The sequence below is a fragment of the Macrosteles quadrilineatus genome, unplaced genomic scaffold (assembly GCF_028750875.1).
Source record: "Macrosteles quadrilineatus isolate MER2022 unplaced genomic scaffold, UCM_ALF_1.0 Scaffold_9__3_contigs__length_116548681, whole genome shotgun sequence".
NCBI classification, from domain to species: domain Eukaryota; kingdom Metazoa; phylum Arthropoda; class Insecta; order Hemiptera; family Cicadellidae; genus Macrosteles; species Macrosteles quadrilineatus.
This window is the reverse complement of record NW_026542602.1, coordinates 105025646-105041428: the sequence shown is the minus strand read 5'-3', so window position 1 is coordinate 105041428 and position 15783 is coordinate 105025646. Positions and strand designations below refer to the sequence as shown.

At 34.9% G+C, this 15783-nt stretch overlaps 1 protein-coding gene across 4 annotated transcripts in view; it reads left to right on the top strand.

Moving 5' to 3' along the window:
* The window catches only part of LOC129002178 (OTU domain-containing protein 7B-like), a 41663-nt gene that overhangs the window by 18941 nt on the left and 6939 nt on the right, over positions 1–15783 (top strand). The window contains exons 5-11 of one of the 4 annotated variants that reach the window (XR_008491551.1): positions 3797–3945; positions 7353–7432; positions 8183–8300; positions 9035–9197; positions 10059–10228; positions 12542–12814; positions 14436–14572. Coding sequence is in view for 3 of the 4 variants with exons in the window: in XM_054429789.1 (XP_054285764.1) it covers positions 3797–3945; positions 7353–7432; positions 8183–8300; positions 9035–9197; positions 10059–10228; positions 12542–12844 (983 nt within the window). In the remaining variant the exon portion in view is untranslated. Of the gene's footprint in view, positions 1–3796; positions 3946–7352; positions 7433–8182; positions 8301–9034; positions 9198–10058; positions 10229–12541; positions 12849–14435; positions 14573–15783 lie in introns of those variants that run through there. The other 3 variants (XM_054429789.1, XM_054429787.1, XM_054429788.1) reach the window with 3 other exon arrangements.

Genomic DNA, 15783 nt, shown 5'->3' with positions numbered 1-15783 from the left:
ATATTTTGCAGACCCGCAAAATCTTGTATATTGCTACAGCGGTAACAGAAACGCAATCATCGTCTCACACGGTCATGGAAACGTTATCAACGTCTCCCGCGATCACAAATATCTCCCACAGTCATGTAGACATTACCATAGTCTTGCGCAATCGCGGCAAAATTCTGACAATCTCGTGCGGCCATTTAGACATCATTATCAACTCTCGCAGTCTCGGAAACGTTATCGTCGTCTTGTGCAATCACCAATTAACCTTTGGATGATCAATTCCCGATACTGATACCAACGTCAAATCGGTGGTATCAAGACTTCAAACATCCCTAGTTATTTGTCTGTCAGTCATAGACTTACACCCCATTAACATTGACTGCCACCTAAGTTGGGACTACCATGGTCAATTCTATTCTAAAAAGATTGTCATTTCTATACATCTTTGAAACCTTAAAATATATCTACTTTGCACACATTCGTTCTCATCCATCATACGGTTTGGCCGTATTAAACAATTAATTAAATTAAATAATTTGGGATGCGTCAAAACAAATCTGGTCAATATGTTAATACTTATAGAAAGCTATTTGAATTATTTTGAACATAAATGAGGAAGACTTGGTAAAACTATATTGTTACATTTTATGTACTTTTTATATAGGTACCTAGTAATCTTGGTGAACATAAAAACACAAACCTCCAAACATGGTGTTGTTCTCCTGACCTGATTTTGGCATTATATATAATCTTGTGGAACTGCTGCTAATAAAGTATTCACAGCTGACTTCAATTGATATATTTACATTGAAATGTAAACATTAAAAATTTGGAAGCCCATGGGGCGTATCCCAAGGGAAATATTAAAATAAAATGATTTAGTATTGCATTGTCATCCATTTGTGAGCGATGTTTCAAGTTTCAAGTCTCTAGTTCATCGGGAAGATAGTTTAAAATCGATTGCAAAATTTGTACCAAACAGATAAGAAAGCGAGCTAATAAAAAGGTTTCTATTAGCTACCTACCTAACGTAAAAACCATTTTCATCCCCTAAAACCTCGTTCCCATGGTCCGATCATGCGCGTTCACAGACTCGTTAGAATCAACGATGTAAATAACTACTGGATTGCGCTCTCAGTGGCGTAGTGGGCGCTGTTTTCGGGCTCGCTTCCCCCACTCTCTACTGGCAAGATAGCGGCGGCGTACCTCACGTGCACCCATTTCAACACTTGTTTGATGTAACAGTGTGCGGTTTTTAAAACTGTGATTAAAATTTATCAATATCTTTAATTGTACGCTAAGTATGTGTTTAAAATGGTTGTGTCTTGTTCCGCTTACAACTGCACCAACAGAGTAGGTACAGAAAGGCAGTGGCATTTCGTTTCACGTGTAAAGTACCTAATCTAATAGATTATAAACAAGGTGTCTGAGTAAGTGATTCCTTAACTCGATACAGCATGACATTACTGAAACTTACCTACTGAAATTTACTTAACTGAAATTTGTTTTTATTTTGTTGATAGGGTTAAACTAAAACTGTACATTGTAAAACATGCACAATGAAATAATTGCGTCCGGGCTCATTTTCTCAGAGGTCAGTCAACACTATACGTTATATGATGCTAGGTCGGAATGATATTCATTAGGTATAATGTACTATTCACATCTTGTGCAATATATCCCTACTCAAAAAGAAAAAAAAAGAAAAAGGCAATTTGAGTTATTATACACAACTGACTGATTATGTAACTAAAAGTAAGCTCATTAGGGTACACAAAGATGTTTTAAGGTAGTTAAGTACGTTTACAATGTATCAACTCGTCAGCTTCAACATAAAGGAAACTTTAACACAAAAAGACTATTTGTAGCCGCCTGTTCCCATTTTGTGGGCACTATTTTTAAGAGGCACGTCGAGAATATTTCTTTTGGGGAAGACACCTATCATGTGATAGCAATTAATTAAGTTTGTTTGTGACCTTTTTATTAAAATATATTGCCACCACTCAGCTAAATGAAAAAGTATCACGTTTACGCCTAACATAGGTCTGCAACAGAAACTCACCAAAATTATTTTATTCAAAAATATTTAATGTTTTCATTAGTTAATTGAGTGTGAAATGACAAATTTTGTACTTACTATCCTTTCTTTGCAATAACTTATTATTTTACCATGTATAGTTTTGAACTAGTCATGACAGTTGTGTGAAAAAACATCTAAAATCAAGTTTAGTGAATGTGTAGTTTTAAAGAGTTCAAATGGGTTATTCATTCTATGCAAGAAACAAAACATACATTAAGTTTTTAATTGTAAAAAGAGTTTGACATGCATTACCAATTTTTCATCTCTACATATTTAAACAGAGCAGCATCTAAAAAGGTGTGTTTTATACGGTGAGTGTATGGGCTGCGCCGGCTTCTGCCAGTAGAGAGTGGGGGAGCAGCAATCTATGAGTTGTTTATATCGTTGGTTAGAATAAACGTAAAATTACATGTTTGTACCAAATTTAATCAAAATCGGATGATTTTTGCTTGGATTATCATTCTATCAAACACATACAGGGTGATCAACTCAAGGAGGCCACCATTGGGATATCGGAAACGGTAATAATTAGAGAAAACTTTAAATGGGGGACATTCCTTTATTTTTTGTGGCAGTTAAAAATATGATTTTAGTTTTTCAAAATTCAGCCGCCATTTTCCAAAATGGCGGCCAACTTTGAAATTTCTTATGGAACACCCTGTATTTTATCATGTTTTCGGATAGAACAAGAAATTTAAAAACTTTTTTATTCTTGACATTTTTTCGATAAACCCACTCGTTTAGGAGTTACAGCCTATGGAAAAATTACTTCCGGTGTACATTTTACATCATGTAGCTCCAAAAAAAGTAGGTTTATATCGAAAATGCGAAGAGAAAATAAGTCAAATAAGTCTTAAAATTGCATCCACATTCCAAAAAGTCCATAAAATTCGTTAAAAATATATATTTTCTATTATTAAAAAATGGCGGCCATTTTCCAAAATGGCGGCCATTTTCCAAAATGGCGGCAAAAATGAAAAAAAGGAAAACTGTGTATTTTAAGGTCTTAATGGAATGTGGATGCAATTTTAAGACTTATTTGACTTATTTCCTCTTCGCATTTTCGCTATAAACCTACTTTTTTTGGAGCTACATGATGTAAAATGTACACCGGAAGTAATTTTTCCATAGGCTGTAACTCCTAAACGAGTGGGTTTATCGAAAAAATGTCAAGAATAAAAAAGTTTTTAAATTTCTTGTTCTATCCGAAAACATGATAAAATACAGGGTGTTCCATAAGAAATTTCAAAGTTGGCCGCCATTTTGGAAAATGGCGGCTGAATTTTGAAAAACTAAAATCATATTTTTAACTGCCACAAAAAATAAAGGAATGTCCCCCATTTAAAGTTTTCTCTAATTATTACCGTTTCCGATATCCCAATGGTGGCCTCCTTGAGTTGATCACCCTGTATATAAATATGAATTTGAACATATGGTATTTAAGGCCTCTAGGGACATCAAAACAAAACAAGTTAATCGGTCCTGGGTCCATGTTTTATCATGAGAACTACAGCTTATTCCCTCTATGAAAATGTTCTAACCATTTCCTCCTACACTTAACATTAGAAAAACCTTTAGGAGAAAATATTAGTTATATTATGTGACCTTTTTGAGCATGTTAACTGTCTGTGACTTTTTCTTCAGAGTTAATGGTAGAACATAATGATTAATGGTAAGGGTTATTGGTTATTGAATGATTCAGGCTTTATGTGAACATTTGCTCCAAAGGTATGTGGGGGTTCCATGACCGACTGTTAACTCTGCGCAAGTCTCTACATGCGTTCTTGTCATCCTCACCTCGTCACGAGGCTTTATGGAGACGCTGGAGAAGACAACAGAGCGCATTGAACGCCCAAGCCGGCCTCATTTACTCAGAGGTAAAGCAAAGGGTGTCATTATTCTTAAAAAGAAAATAAACCAACATACACAACCAGCACCAGCACTTCAGACAATTAGTCTGTGTTGTGAATACAGCAAAAGTACTGATAAGTCACATGAGCAAGCACTGGAGAGGGCAGAGATTTTCACAATAGCCAAAGGGTTAAATAGCATCTGTCATCAATTGATAGTTAAATGACAAAAAATGGCATCTGGGTCCAGGAGCGATCTCACTTAGAATCAAACTTGCGATGTTCAGATTTGACAGGGTTCCCACTCAACCTTGAAAACCTTAAAACCGTGAATTAGCCATGAATTAGGTCAACCGTGAAAAGACCTTGGTTTAGCCGTGAGTTTGTTTTTGAAACCTTAAAACCTCAAATATGTCACCTGGAGACGACACAAGGGGCAAGTTGTGTGAAACTGAATGCAGTGATATCGAGACTGTTGTGTGTGTGTGAGTGGGAGATACACAGAGAAAGAGAGAGAGAGAGAGAGAGAGAGAGAGAGAGAACGAGTGAAAGAGAGAGAGTGCCAGAGGAGAGAGACAGTTTAGTCTTAGTGCATCAAAGCTCATAGTGGTCTCAAAACTCAAGGCCATGGCTTGAATTATGTCCTAGTTGTATTTAAATAGGGAATGGCCGATAACATAATTTCTCTATTTGATACCAGTTCTGAAATATTACTCCACGATTCTTGATACCGGTTCCATATAAAAACTCATATTTAAGGAGGAAGTTGCCATGGTCAATGTTTTGTTGTTCGTTTAAATTCTGAATCAGACAACGAGCGAGCTCATGCCAGCCCAAAATTATCGTGCACTCTCAGTTAAATATCGTATCCAAGTCTGATAAGTAAACGGAATCAGGGAACCGCTCTTGCTTTTTACGAAACGAAATAGTCATAGACTAAAAACATCAAAATTGATGTAGCACTGGCACAGCAACTCTGCTAGAAAACCGAGACGTTGTAAAATGTTGTTATGTTGGTACCACTAAAAGAATCAACCAGCTCATTCGCTGTTGGCTTAATTGCATTCCCACAATATCCTAGTTCCAAAGTACTATTACTACAGTACAAATGGCTGCAAACGTCTCACAATTCTCGCATTCAGTACTGCCTTCGGTTGTAGCCCTAGTTCAGTGCGAGCAATTATTGCCGGTATTGACTTGACCGCAATAAGTATTTATTATTATCTGTGTTTGTTTTTCGTGTAGCAAGCAATGGCGGAACTGTACTGTAGTGTAGACTCTAGACAGACAACGTACGATTTACATAATACGGTTCCCAATCGAAACGACGCTCGACTGTGGATTGAATTGATGTTTAGTATTTAATATGTTATTAAAAAAATTGATTAAATAACAGGCTACAGCTGGTGTTTTCTGTGACCTGTCCAAAGCTTTTGGCTGTGTTGATCACTTAGTCCTTCAGTTCAAGCTGAGTGATTATGGTATTAGGGGAAGTTGTCACTCTCTATTGAGTTCTTACCTTTCTAATAGAAAACAAAGAACTGTAATAACACTGGATAAGATCAAGTACTATTCGCCATGGGAAAACCTATCGGCAGGTGTGCCCCAAGGTTCAATCTTAGGTCCTCTATTCTTTCTAATTTACATTAATGACCTCCCTTAAGCTATTGATCAGGAACTAATTCTTTTTGAAGATGAAACAACAGCCTTGATAAAAAATAATAGTACCTCTGAAATGCTATCTTCTTTTGAAAATGTGGTTCATGACATGGAGGGTTGGTTCTTGAACAATGGATTAAAACCTAATCTTGAAAAAACGCAAACAATAAAATTTTCTGTCAGAAACAATGGTAATAAAATTGAATCCCTTAAATTGGCAACGTCTCATAAATTTGTAGGTGTTTACACAGATAAATCACTTAAATAGGATGTACATCTGAATCAATTAAAAAGTAAACTTAGATCCATGTCAATTGTATTTCTGCACTTTAAGGGACTCTGTTCCTAATGAAACTCTGAAAATGGTTTATCATGCTTATGTAGAATCAGTATTGAGGTACAGTATAATCTTATGGGTTCAGGCACAGAAAACGTACTACTATAACCCAGAATGCCAACCGCATAGTAAAAAGCATTAAGTGTTTTGTGAGAGCTTTGCCTGTCAATCGGTAGGCAGCGCCACCAGCGTTGCTATGCTATTGCATGGCAACGCTGGTGGCGCTGCCTACGGATTGACAGGCAAAGCTCTCTCAAACCGCTTAATGCTTTTTACTATGCGGTTGGCATTCTGGGTTATAGTAGTACATTTTCTGTGGTTCAGGCTACCGGAGTCAAATCAATATTCAGGCTACAAAAACGCATTATCCGTATTATGACCAACTCAAATCCACGTAATTCATGCAAAAACCTTTTTCGAAATTTAAAAATCCACACCCTAACAGGATTGTACATTTTGGAATCACTAAACTACATTCATTCAGCTAAAAACTTCCGCCCGGAATCAATTCAAATCAACCATAGATATAATACTCGAAATGAAAACATTTTTAGATTTCCAAGGCACCGTTTAGCCCTTTATGAAAAAAGTCCGCTATATGCTGGGCTGAGGCTGTACAATGTGCTGCTTGCAAACTATAAATTGTTAAGTGAAAATAATTTTAAAGATGAAATAGGTGAACACTTACTTGACAGAGCCTTTTATTTAATTGCAGATTTTCACAATAACCCTTTAGTTTAGAATAGTTTTATCATTCAATTTTGTCAATTAAAATTATCTTCCTGATTACTATTTCATTATTTATATTCTAATAATTTAACTCTGACAATGCACCTATTCTGTATGTACCAACACATGTAAAGAATGTTATGTGCAAATAAAATATGTCTATGTCTTTGTCTAACAGAGTATACCACCATTGACTATACTATCAATCAATGATTTTAAAATTAACAAGTGTACCTACAACAACCATAAATAACCAATAATAATATTTACCGTCCAAATAAAGTATACCGACCGTTCGATTTAGGTTGAAAGATGTAACCGATTAGTCATCTGTTATTTTGCCGTTTGTCAAAAGTAATTGCGTAACTTTTCATTTCAAAGAGTAGTCAAAGGATTTCATGGTCTTGTGTTTTCCTGCATGTATAGATCCAAGCAATGTTAAATTTAATAATGGTGTCATATTAATTGGCTACAAAACCTTGTGTACTGGTTAGAAAATGCATTACATAAAGTTTTGTCATTATAACTTACATTGTTTGGGGACCGTGAAATTTATAAAAGCAGACTGTGAGAACCGTGAAAACACCATTAATTTTGTTGAAGAAAAATAGTGGGAACCCTGTTTGAAGGCAAACACTATAACCTAAGAACACTTGTTTTGTTAAAGATATGAGTTTGAAAAAATTATTTTAATTGATGATGTGATCAGGTGGAGTGGAGGAGGGAGTGGAACGCCATTGTCAACATGGCCTCTACTGAGCCAAGGTTGCGGAGACTCAGTGTTGCCAGGTGAGGGAATGACAGGGAAATTTATCATCAGTGATTCATTCTATTAAGGTTCATTCATTCAGATGTTATTATTGTGTAGAATAAACTACATTATTAACTTTGATTTTTCGAAGAAAAATTACGAATGCATAAAGGAAGAAGGAATGGATTCACAGCCAAGTCACCTACCTGAGAAAAGATTTTAAAGTAGTTTATAGTTAATAAACCCGTTTATACGATTATACATATTTTATCCCTTCAAGGCAGTGACATTGGTTTTGGATATCTTTGCACCATGGCAGTACGTTACATCACTTACTCTGTTTGAGCTGTCTAAATCAGTATTAGCAACTCAAGATTGGCAGGACTGGGTTATTGGGCATTTGGGGAGTTCTTCATCCTGCTGTATGGAACTCTTGATTTATTTGTGTTAGCTGTGTATCTGTTTCTGCTACCTTAATGTACAATTCTTCAATTCATTGTACCATTGTACAAAACATGTACATGTACAACATTGTACAACATTCATTGTACAATTCATTGTCTGATACAATTCTAGAGCAATTTAAAAGAAAGAATGTAGCGAGTCATAACGTAGATATCTTTTATTTTTTTAATATAAATGGATAACTGGTTATAGTATGACATGGAAATGAAGTCTTTCAATTCCTTATTTTCTGGACTCTGAGGCAATCCATTTATATTCACAATTCCATTTTGTCTTTTAATTCTTTACCTCCTTTAGTAATATCTGTTGGTTTGTGTATTTAGCGACCATAGTGGCGAGATCGCTGGAGCAATTTACGAGAGTTTGGAAGAGATCCATGTATTAGCGTTGGCTCATGTTTTGAAACGTCCGATCATTGTTGTGTCAGACACAATGTTGAGGGTGAGTGATTCTGAATTTGTATTTTACTTGAGTGTAGAATAGTAGCATTCTGAGGGCATTCTTGAGATATTAGTATATACTTTTGGTATCAGTCAGTTAAGATTGGCCATTGCAATGTGTTAAACCTCCACATTTCTTAATGAAAGATGTAAACCAGCACTATGGGTGGCTCTCGTTTTTCTCAGTATATATATTACAATGAAGTGCCGCAAAGAAGGAATTATTGCAAAAAAAGAACTGATTGGTGCTGCCAGCAACATATTGGTTAGCCTACATTTCTACGTGTAAACTGAGGACTACATTTTGTATCATTGATTTGTTACAGTGGAATGTGCTTGATTCAAATCCCCCTAGTTCAAAAACTATTTCAATTTTAATCTCCTCTTGGTCCCTATAACTACCATATAAAGTCAGGGTAGAAACTAGAAATATCATGGGTTAATTGAATATAATGTTGGTTAATTCAAATACTATGACCATTGATAATTGACAACGAAGATTAATGTGCCAAATTATTAAACTTCTAACTTTACACATCACTTGTGTTGCCAGCACAGTTGTGCAATAAAGAATGTCACTTTTTAATTTTCAATCTATTTGTTACCAATCTTATATTTCTTACTAGTCCCTGGTATAGTTGTTTGAACTATTCAAGTTCCTACTGTATTTGAGATACTGTTCAATATTCTGAGTTTTCAATGTTCTGATGGAATGTTTATCATTTATCACTGTAGGACATGAATGGAGAGCCTCTAGCGCCTATCCCATTCGGTGGCATCTACCTGCCTCTGGAGTGTTCTCCGAGTGAGTGTCATCGCTCCCCGCTGCTGCTGGCCTACGACGGAGGACACTTCAGTGCTCTGGTGGCCATGGACACTCCAGCTGACAACACCACTGGTGAGTAAACCATTCAGATGCTGAGAAAAATAAGCATATCTCTATTGTAGGTTACAGTGGAGAGCATGGGACTTCGGTTACAAAAAACAAAAAATAGTGATCTGAAGTGCCGGGTTCAAATCCCAACAATTTACTATGGATTCTATCTAAGTGATAATGCCACAACCACTAGGCCTAACCTGAAGTAATGTGAAAAACAAATCTTGAGCTAGAGCTTAGTTAAAAAACAAGAGTTAACAGATTTGCAACATTGTACATCTGATAAAAAAAATAGGTATTTGGTAAAAAAATAGGTTAGATTCTCTATAGACTTTCATAGTCAAAGTTAACTGTAGAATCCCTTAGAAAGCTTTATTTTATGAGAGGATCTATCTTTGAGTTAGTAGTTAGTAGTTTGGTTAGCCCTTGAGTGAGTAAATTATGAAAATAGTTATATACAGTGAACAATAAAGAAGGCTTTCATGGTAACCAAAAATTGGCTCATCTCTTCCAGAGATTGACCACTTTACGGAAATAGCAATAATACTGATTAACGCTTCAGATGCGTTGCTGTAATTCATCTTCAGGTTACTACACCTAAACTGATAAAGGCATATTTCTTTCTATCAATTGATGGATGTTAATATTTTTGTTTAGCCTGTTTAACGACACAGTCAAATCCAGTAGACCAAGATTTAAGAGATTCCTGGTTTGATCCAAAAGTTTGTTTTTCTTTATTTTTTTTTGTAGTCCTTGGCGTATTTTTATAAATCATTTTATAAAAAATACAGTAAATTTTTACAAAAAGTTTAAAATAGTTTCCCTGAGAGATTTATATTATTACAGTATGTATATAGTCTCTCTGACTGTCTGTTTTTTCAGTGCTTTCTTCAGCCATCCCCCTGGTAGACGTAACACATGAGTTGTTGCCAATTCAGTTCTGTATCGACCCTGGTGAGAGGGAGGACTTTGGAGAGAAGATGGAGTTGGGCCAAGCAGAGTGTCTTGGCCTACTGAAGGAATACTTGGATGTCCTCACAATAGATCTGCACGTGAGTGTTTAGCTGAAAACTATTACTGTAATTAACGTAACTGGGTTTTGAGTAAGAGTTTGTCTTTTTGGCAGATTTTACATTTTAATCCTTCTTCTGTGGCAGCTTGAAAATTTGAAATGGAATTTGTAAATTGACTTAAGATAAAAATAGGACAATGCAGCACAATTAATTGTGTAGTCAAATGAAGGCCTACACTTTTCAGCCAGTTAGGCTTGAGATAACAGACTAGTTTTTTTTACTTTTGCTACAAGTTACTTACGCTAACATGTGTTATCAAAACGCCAGTTTGATTATGGGATAAGTCAGTAGTTATTAAAAATTTAGATTTTAATAAATGATTCTGTTTAAAGAACATTGTTGAATCAAGTCTAAAGAACTAAACTTACTCTTTAACGAGGATGTCACATAATTCCTTCAATACTCATCTAAGACTACACTCCCTGGCGTGACTCGGTGTTGTAGTACATTGAATAGTAATTACCATATAATCAACTAGCAGAGTACCCGTCCTTCATACGGGGTTGGCATATAAGTATAATCGGTCCATTAGTTTTCATGTGATGGAACTGCAGAGTTACACACAAACATCCATACGTTCACATTTATAATATTAGTACTAAATGGTCCAAATTGATATTAGTCTGAACAAAGCTATTATACAAGGCGTCTCATTCGTCCTTCATCTGCCTTCCATTCATATTTGAGTAAAAGTACACCTAGTTGTGTTTCCTCATAGAATAGTAGTTATATGCCAACATTGGTGTTTTAAACATTCATTTGCTGATGACATTCCAGTACCATACCCTTATGTGCACCGATTGGAACTGTTGACTTCAGGTATATTGGTTGGTTGCAGTTTTATGGCCTATAACAATGAATAGCATGGTACACTAAAGTCCCGCTTATCTGAACTTATCGGAACCATACTCTGCTTGGATAACCTAATTGTTCTTGTCAGTCATATAAATACAGTCAAACTGCATAAACAAAAATTATATGACCTTAAATATCCTATATAATTAATTAATCCCACAATTATGAACACATAATTGAAACACATAATGAATTACGACAAAATCATGATCATTCCCTGCAATCTTGGCAATATATCATCATCTCCTATTTTATTAGTGCTATTTTACTGCATGATTACCTTAAAAGAGAATCTTTCCAAATCACTTGACAGATAACGCAACGGAACACTCTTAGTGAATGATGGACACTTGGCCATGGGATATTGGCAATTATATAAAAAATTTAAAACAACAAATAATAAAAAAAAACACTTAAAATATTGCTGATTGGCCATGAATTTTATAATTTAGAAGAACTAATAAAAACATAGCTTAAAACATGTTTTTTAAATTAGGCCTATATAATTAATTTATTGTATAAAATGTTCTACAAATTATATGATGTTCAATATTGTGTATAAGAAATTGCAGTAAATATTCTTGTATATATTAGTTTTGTTATTAGAAAAAAAAAAAATAATAACATGACACATTCATGAACTCTTTCTTTGTATGTGTTGAATAAAGATTGATTTGATTCCAAATTTCTCTCTTCCATGACAAATTCACATACTTTTTCCTGGTTCCTATGGTATGAAATAAACGGTACCTGGTTTCCCTGTCGGCTGAACACCTTTGTTAGTATCCAGAACATATAGCTTTTCCTACAGTTACCTAACAATGTACATGTTCTCTCACTGATTTGAGAAAGCAAAGTGGCCAATTCGCTCACCAGTGAGACAATATTAACATTGTCTCACTCTAATTACTTTGTCTCACTCCAGATTTGCAACGTGAAGGCACGAAATAGTGAGCGCGTAACATGCAGGCAACGTCGTATGCGCGCGAAATACGTTGGCAGCACTGGCTGTAAATCAGCTGGTCAGCTGTTGTACTGTTGTATTTGTCACTGCACATTAAATGTTATATTAAAAGTTCACTTCTGTGTACAAAATAGGTTATGTTTCTTCATGTTTCTTCACAAATGTTTTTGTTTTATGGTAACTGTAGGAAAAGTATAATGTGCAACTCGAGTTCAAAGTACAATTGCCTCACTCGAGAAACCATTCCTCACTCGCCTACGGCTCGTGAGTAAGGATTTCTCTCGAGTGAGTCAATTGCTCACTTTTCTCACTAGTTGCACAAATAACTATTGTTTTTAATTTAAATACGGCAATCATTTTTCTCAACATGTGGTTCGGATTAGTAGATCTCTAGTGTACGTAACTTAGTTAATTCTTAGAAACTTCCTATTTTATTACCAATTAAAATGATATCTAACATTACATTGATGCAGGAAGGAGAAAATACTTTGCAACAAGAGAATATTTTGCTGCAGGAAGGAGAAGGTCTAGCGAAGAACCTGGGGAAATTGGGAAGCATCGGAAAGTCTGTTGGGCAGAAGCTGCGGCTGAAGCTGACTCGCAGCAACTCTCAGAGAGGCTGCAAGAACACTGGGATACTGTGTGCGCAGCTGCACACAGATAAGAGACATGAGTACCACGATACTATGATCAAGAACTATCTGCACACAGCGCGTGTGCGGTTCAACCAACAACAGGATCAGTTGGTCAGCAACATACCCTCTACATCTTTGTAGCATGGTCACCATCCTCACTCTATCTTCCTCACAACCCTCATCCTACTAAATATTGCAAAACAGAGCAATAGTTTGCGAGTCAGAAGAAGACTTCGTAGTGGATTTGAACTGCTTATTCGGAGTCTTCTACTGACTCACTGCCAGTAATTTAACATTTATCACCAACTAGTAGGCTTTAAATCAAGTAGGCCTTTTATTATCAAGTTGGTGATATGAGGAAGCTTTGTATTGCCTGTAACCTCACACTGCATGGCAAATCAGTCACATTTTACTGTGGTGCTTAGTTGCAAATTTGAAAAATTATCTACAATAGACTCCCTCTTCCACACTTCGGGACCAGACCCTTGCCAGAATGTTTTAAATTCTAAACCATCAGAAGATAATAAAGTGGTACTTGGATGGTTCAACCATCATGATATCATTGTAACAATATACTCAAAATTTGAATTAGATAAGTTTGGTGGCAATAAAGTATCTGAAAACCGAAAAATAATTGTATGATCAAGAAATATTAAGAATAATTCAACATTTGAGTTAGATAAGTATGGTGGCAATAAAGTATTTGAAAATCGATTGCACATACTGCAAACTTTAAGGGTACATTATGTCTCTGCTATTTTTTCAGTAAGTCAAAAGAATTTAAGGTTGGTTTGGTCATATCCCAGTTCAAAGTCATGCTCTACTGTACAAAAAAAAAAAAAAAAAAAAAATGAATGGATACGTTTTAAAATCACATGCTGTACTATATTTTTATACTTAACAATAACAATGAAACTGTAGGTTGGATTTAAGGTTGTGAATTGATGGTTTTAAAGGCTATGTAAGAAGCATGTGTGAGTGTGCAAGTCATATGCCTCTTTCTGTTCTAAGTTCAAACAAAACAAATTCAAACAGGAGGGAGTCTACTGTATTAGTAGAACAAATGTAGGATTGAGAAGAGATTCAAAGCTGAGAAATGATAAAGGATGCTAAATTAAAATATGAATTCGAAAGTAAATGGTCTATATTATTATGGCCTTTTTCATTTTAGCAAAAAAAAATCTTTTGCCAATATAAATTTAATGTGTCAGTTTAATTTGAAATGTAGTGTCGTCAAATAATAGTTAACGATGACATTTGTAATTTTAACACCAACTGATAATAGCCTGATTGTAATATTAATGTCTGAAAGATTTGTGTAAGATAAAATTTGATATGGAGATCAAGCCATGTCTGCTAAATGTTTACGGCTAAATGGAATGGTTTGTAACTATAACTCTATGTCTCTCATAGAATTATTTTATGCTCATATTTTCTTTTATTGTTATAAAATGAAGAACCAATAGCCGTTTGATAAAATTGCCTAGAAAAAGAATTTTCTACTTACACAATCTTTAAATAAGAAAATTTGAAATTTCTTATTTCACTACAAATGTTAGTATAGTAATAACAAAGAAATAGTAGCAGTTTAAAATAAAGTTGATTTTTTCTATTGTGTGAAGTTGAAGTTAGTACCGGTACTTAAACTTCTAAAGTGTTAAGACAAAGATCCTAGCATGCTTACTGCCTTGTAAATATAACACATTCTTGCCTGAAATGTTTTCCTTTTCAGTCATCGGCCCTTCTTCTTGCAATATATATCTGATCTTTGTATGCTTAAACCCCTTGTTGTATGATATTCATTTGAGCCTGGGTTTGGATGAACATTTATGAAGTATTTGGCTTATCACTGGAACACTTAATCATCAGGTATTAATTTTGCTTTTTTCCGTTTGTTAGTAAGTTAATTTTGGGAAAGGTTTTTATGATAATTCTATGTCAAACCATATATTCTAACAACGATCACATAAGACCAATAGATGGAGCACCTTGGCCGCGACGTGAAGCCAGTGACTATTCGGTACTTACGTATTAAACGGAGGCCACCTAACCTACAGATTCGATTTGATTAGTAAACCTTCACCATCAGCAAGTTTGGTTGGTTAGGTTAGGTTAAGATAGTTTAATTTGATAAAAAAACATATATTTATGATAACCCAACCTAACATAACCGCTGCAGCGCGCTGTAAAATATGTGGCCTCCGTTTAATACGTAAGTACCGACTATTCTTCACCAAGATGGCGGCTAAACATGGGGGCCCTAGCTAAAGATGGAGCCCTAATAGCAGGCACAACTAATTAAATGTTAGTTTATATCAATGATATCCGTGACAATACGCCTTTGTATTATAAATATTTCTATTACTAACACTATGACCTTCAAAATACGCTTTTTCTTCTAGCGTTTACCCTTTCTTAGAAAAAGTTATTTACATAATTAACAACAAAAACTTTTTGGGCAAAAGAAAAATTCTGAAAAGCTACAAATTAATTTATAATATATCTATTTCGTATTAAAGTTTGATTAAGTTCTGGCGTTTCGTTTACAATGTACGAATTTTCAAAGTCTAAGACATTTTCTGAAACTCGTTATACAACTCTCCTTTATATTCTAACTGTCGTATTCATTTTTGTGAAAGAGCTAAAATTTTTAGATGAATACAAAGAATAAAACGAAGAACACTTATATGAACTCTGTGTTTTTTTAATTAGTTTAGTAATTTTTTTGTATAGTTCCAAACTTGAGTATCTGAACTGTATTACAAGTGAGGTTGTAGGCAGGATCGGATAGAATCTGCCCGCATGACGCAACGTGGCACGGCGGGTAGCCCCTATAGTACAATTTAAATTACAACCAAACTACGCCAACTAAAAATTTAATAAATATGATCAAAAAAATTCAACTCTTTAGCTACAAAATCCACCGTTTTTAACTTACCTGACCAATAAATAAAAAAATTAGCAGCCGACGAACTTTTTCATGTCATATTTTAAAACTCATTTAAAAGAACCGACTTTATTTGAAGATTTAAAATAGAAAATATTAACCAATATTAAAATATTAACTTTTAATTAGAACC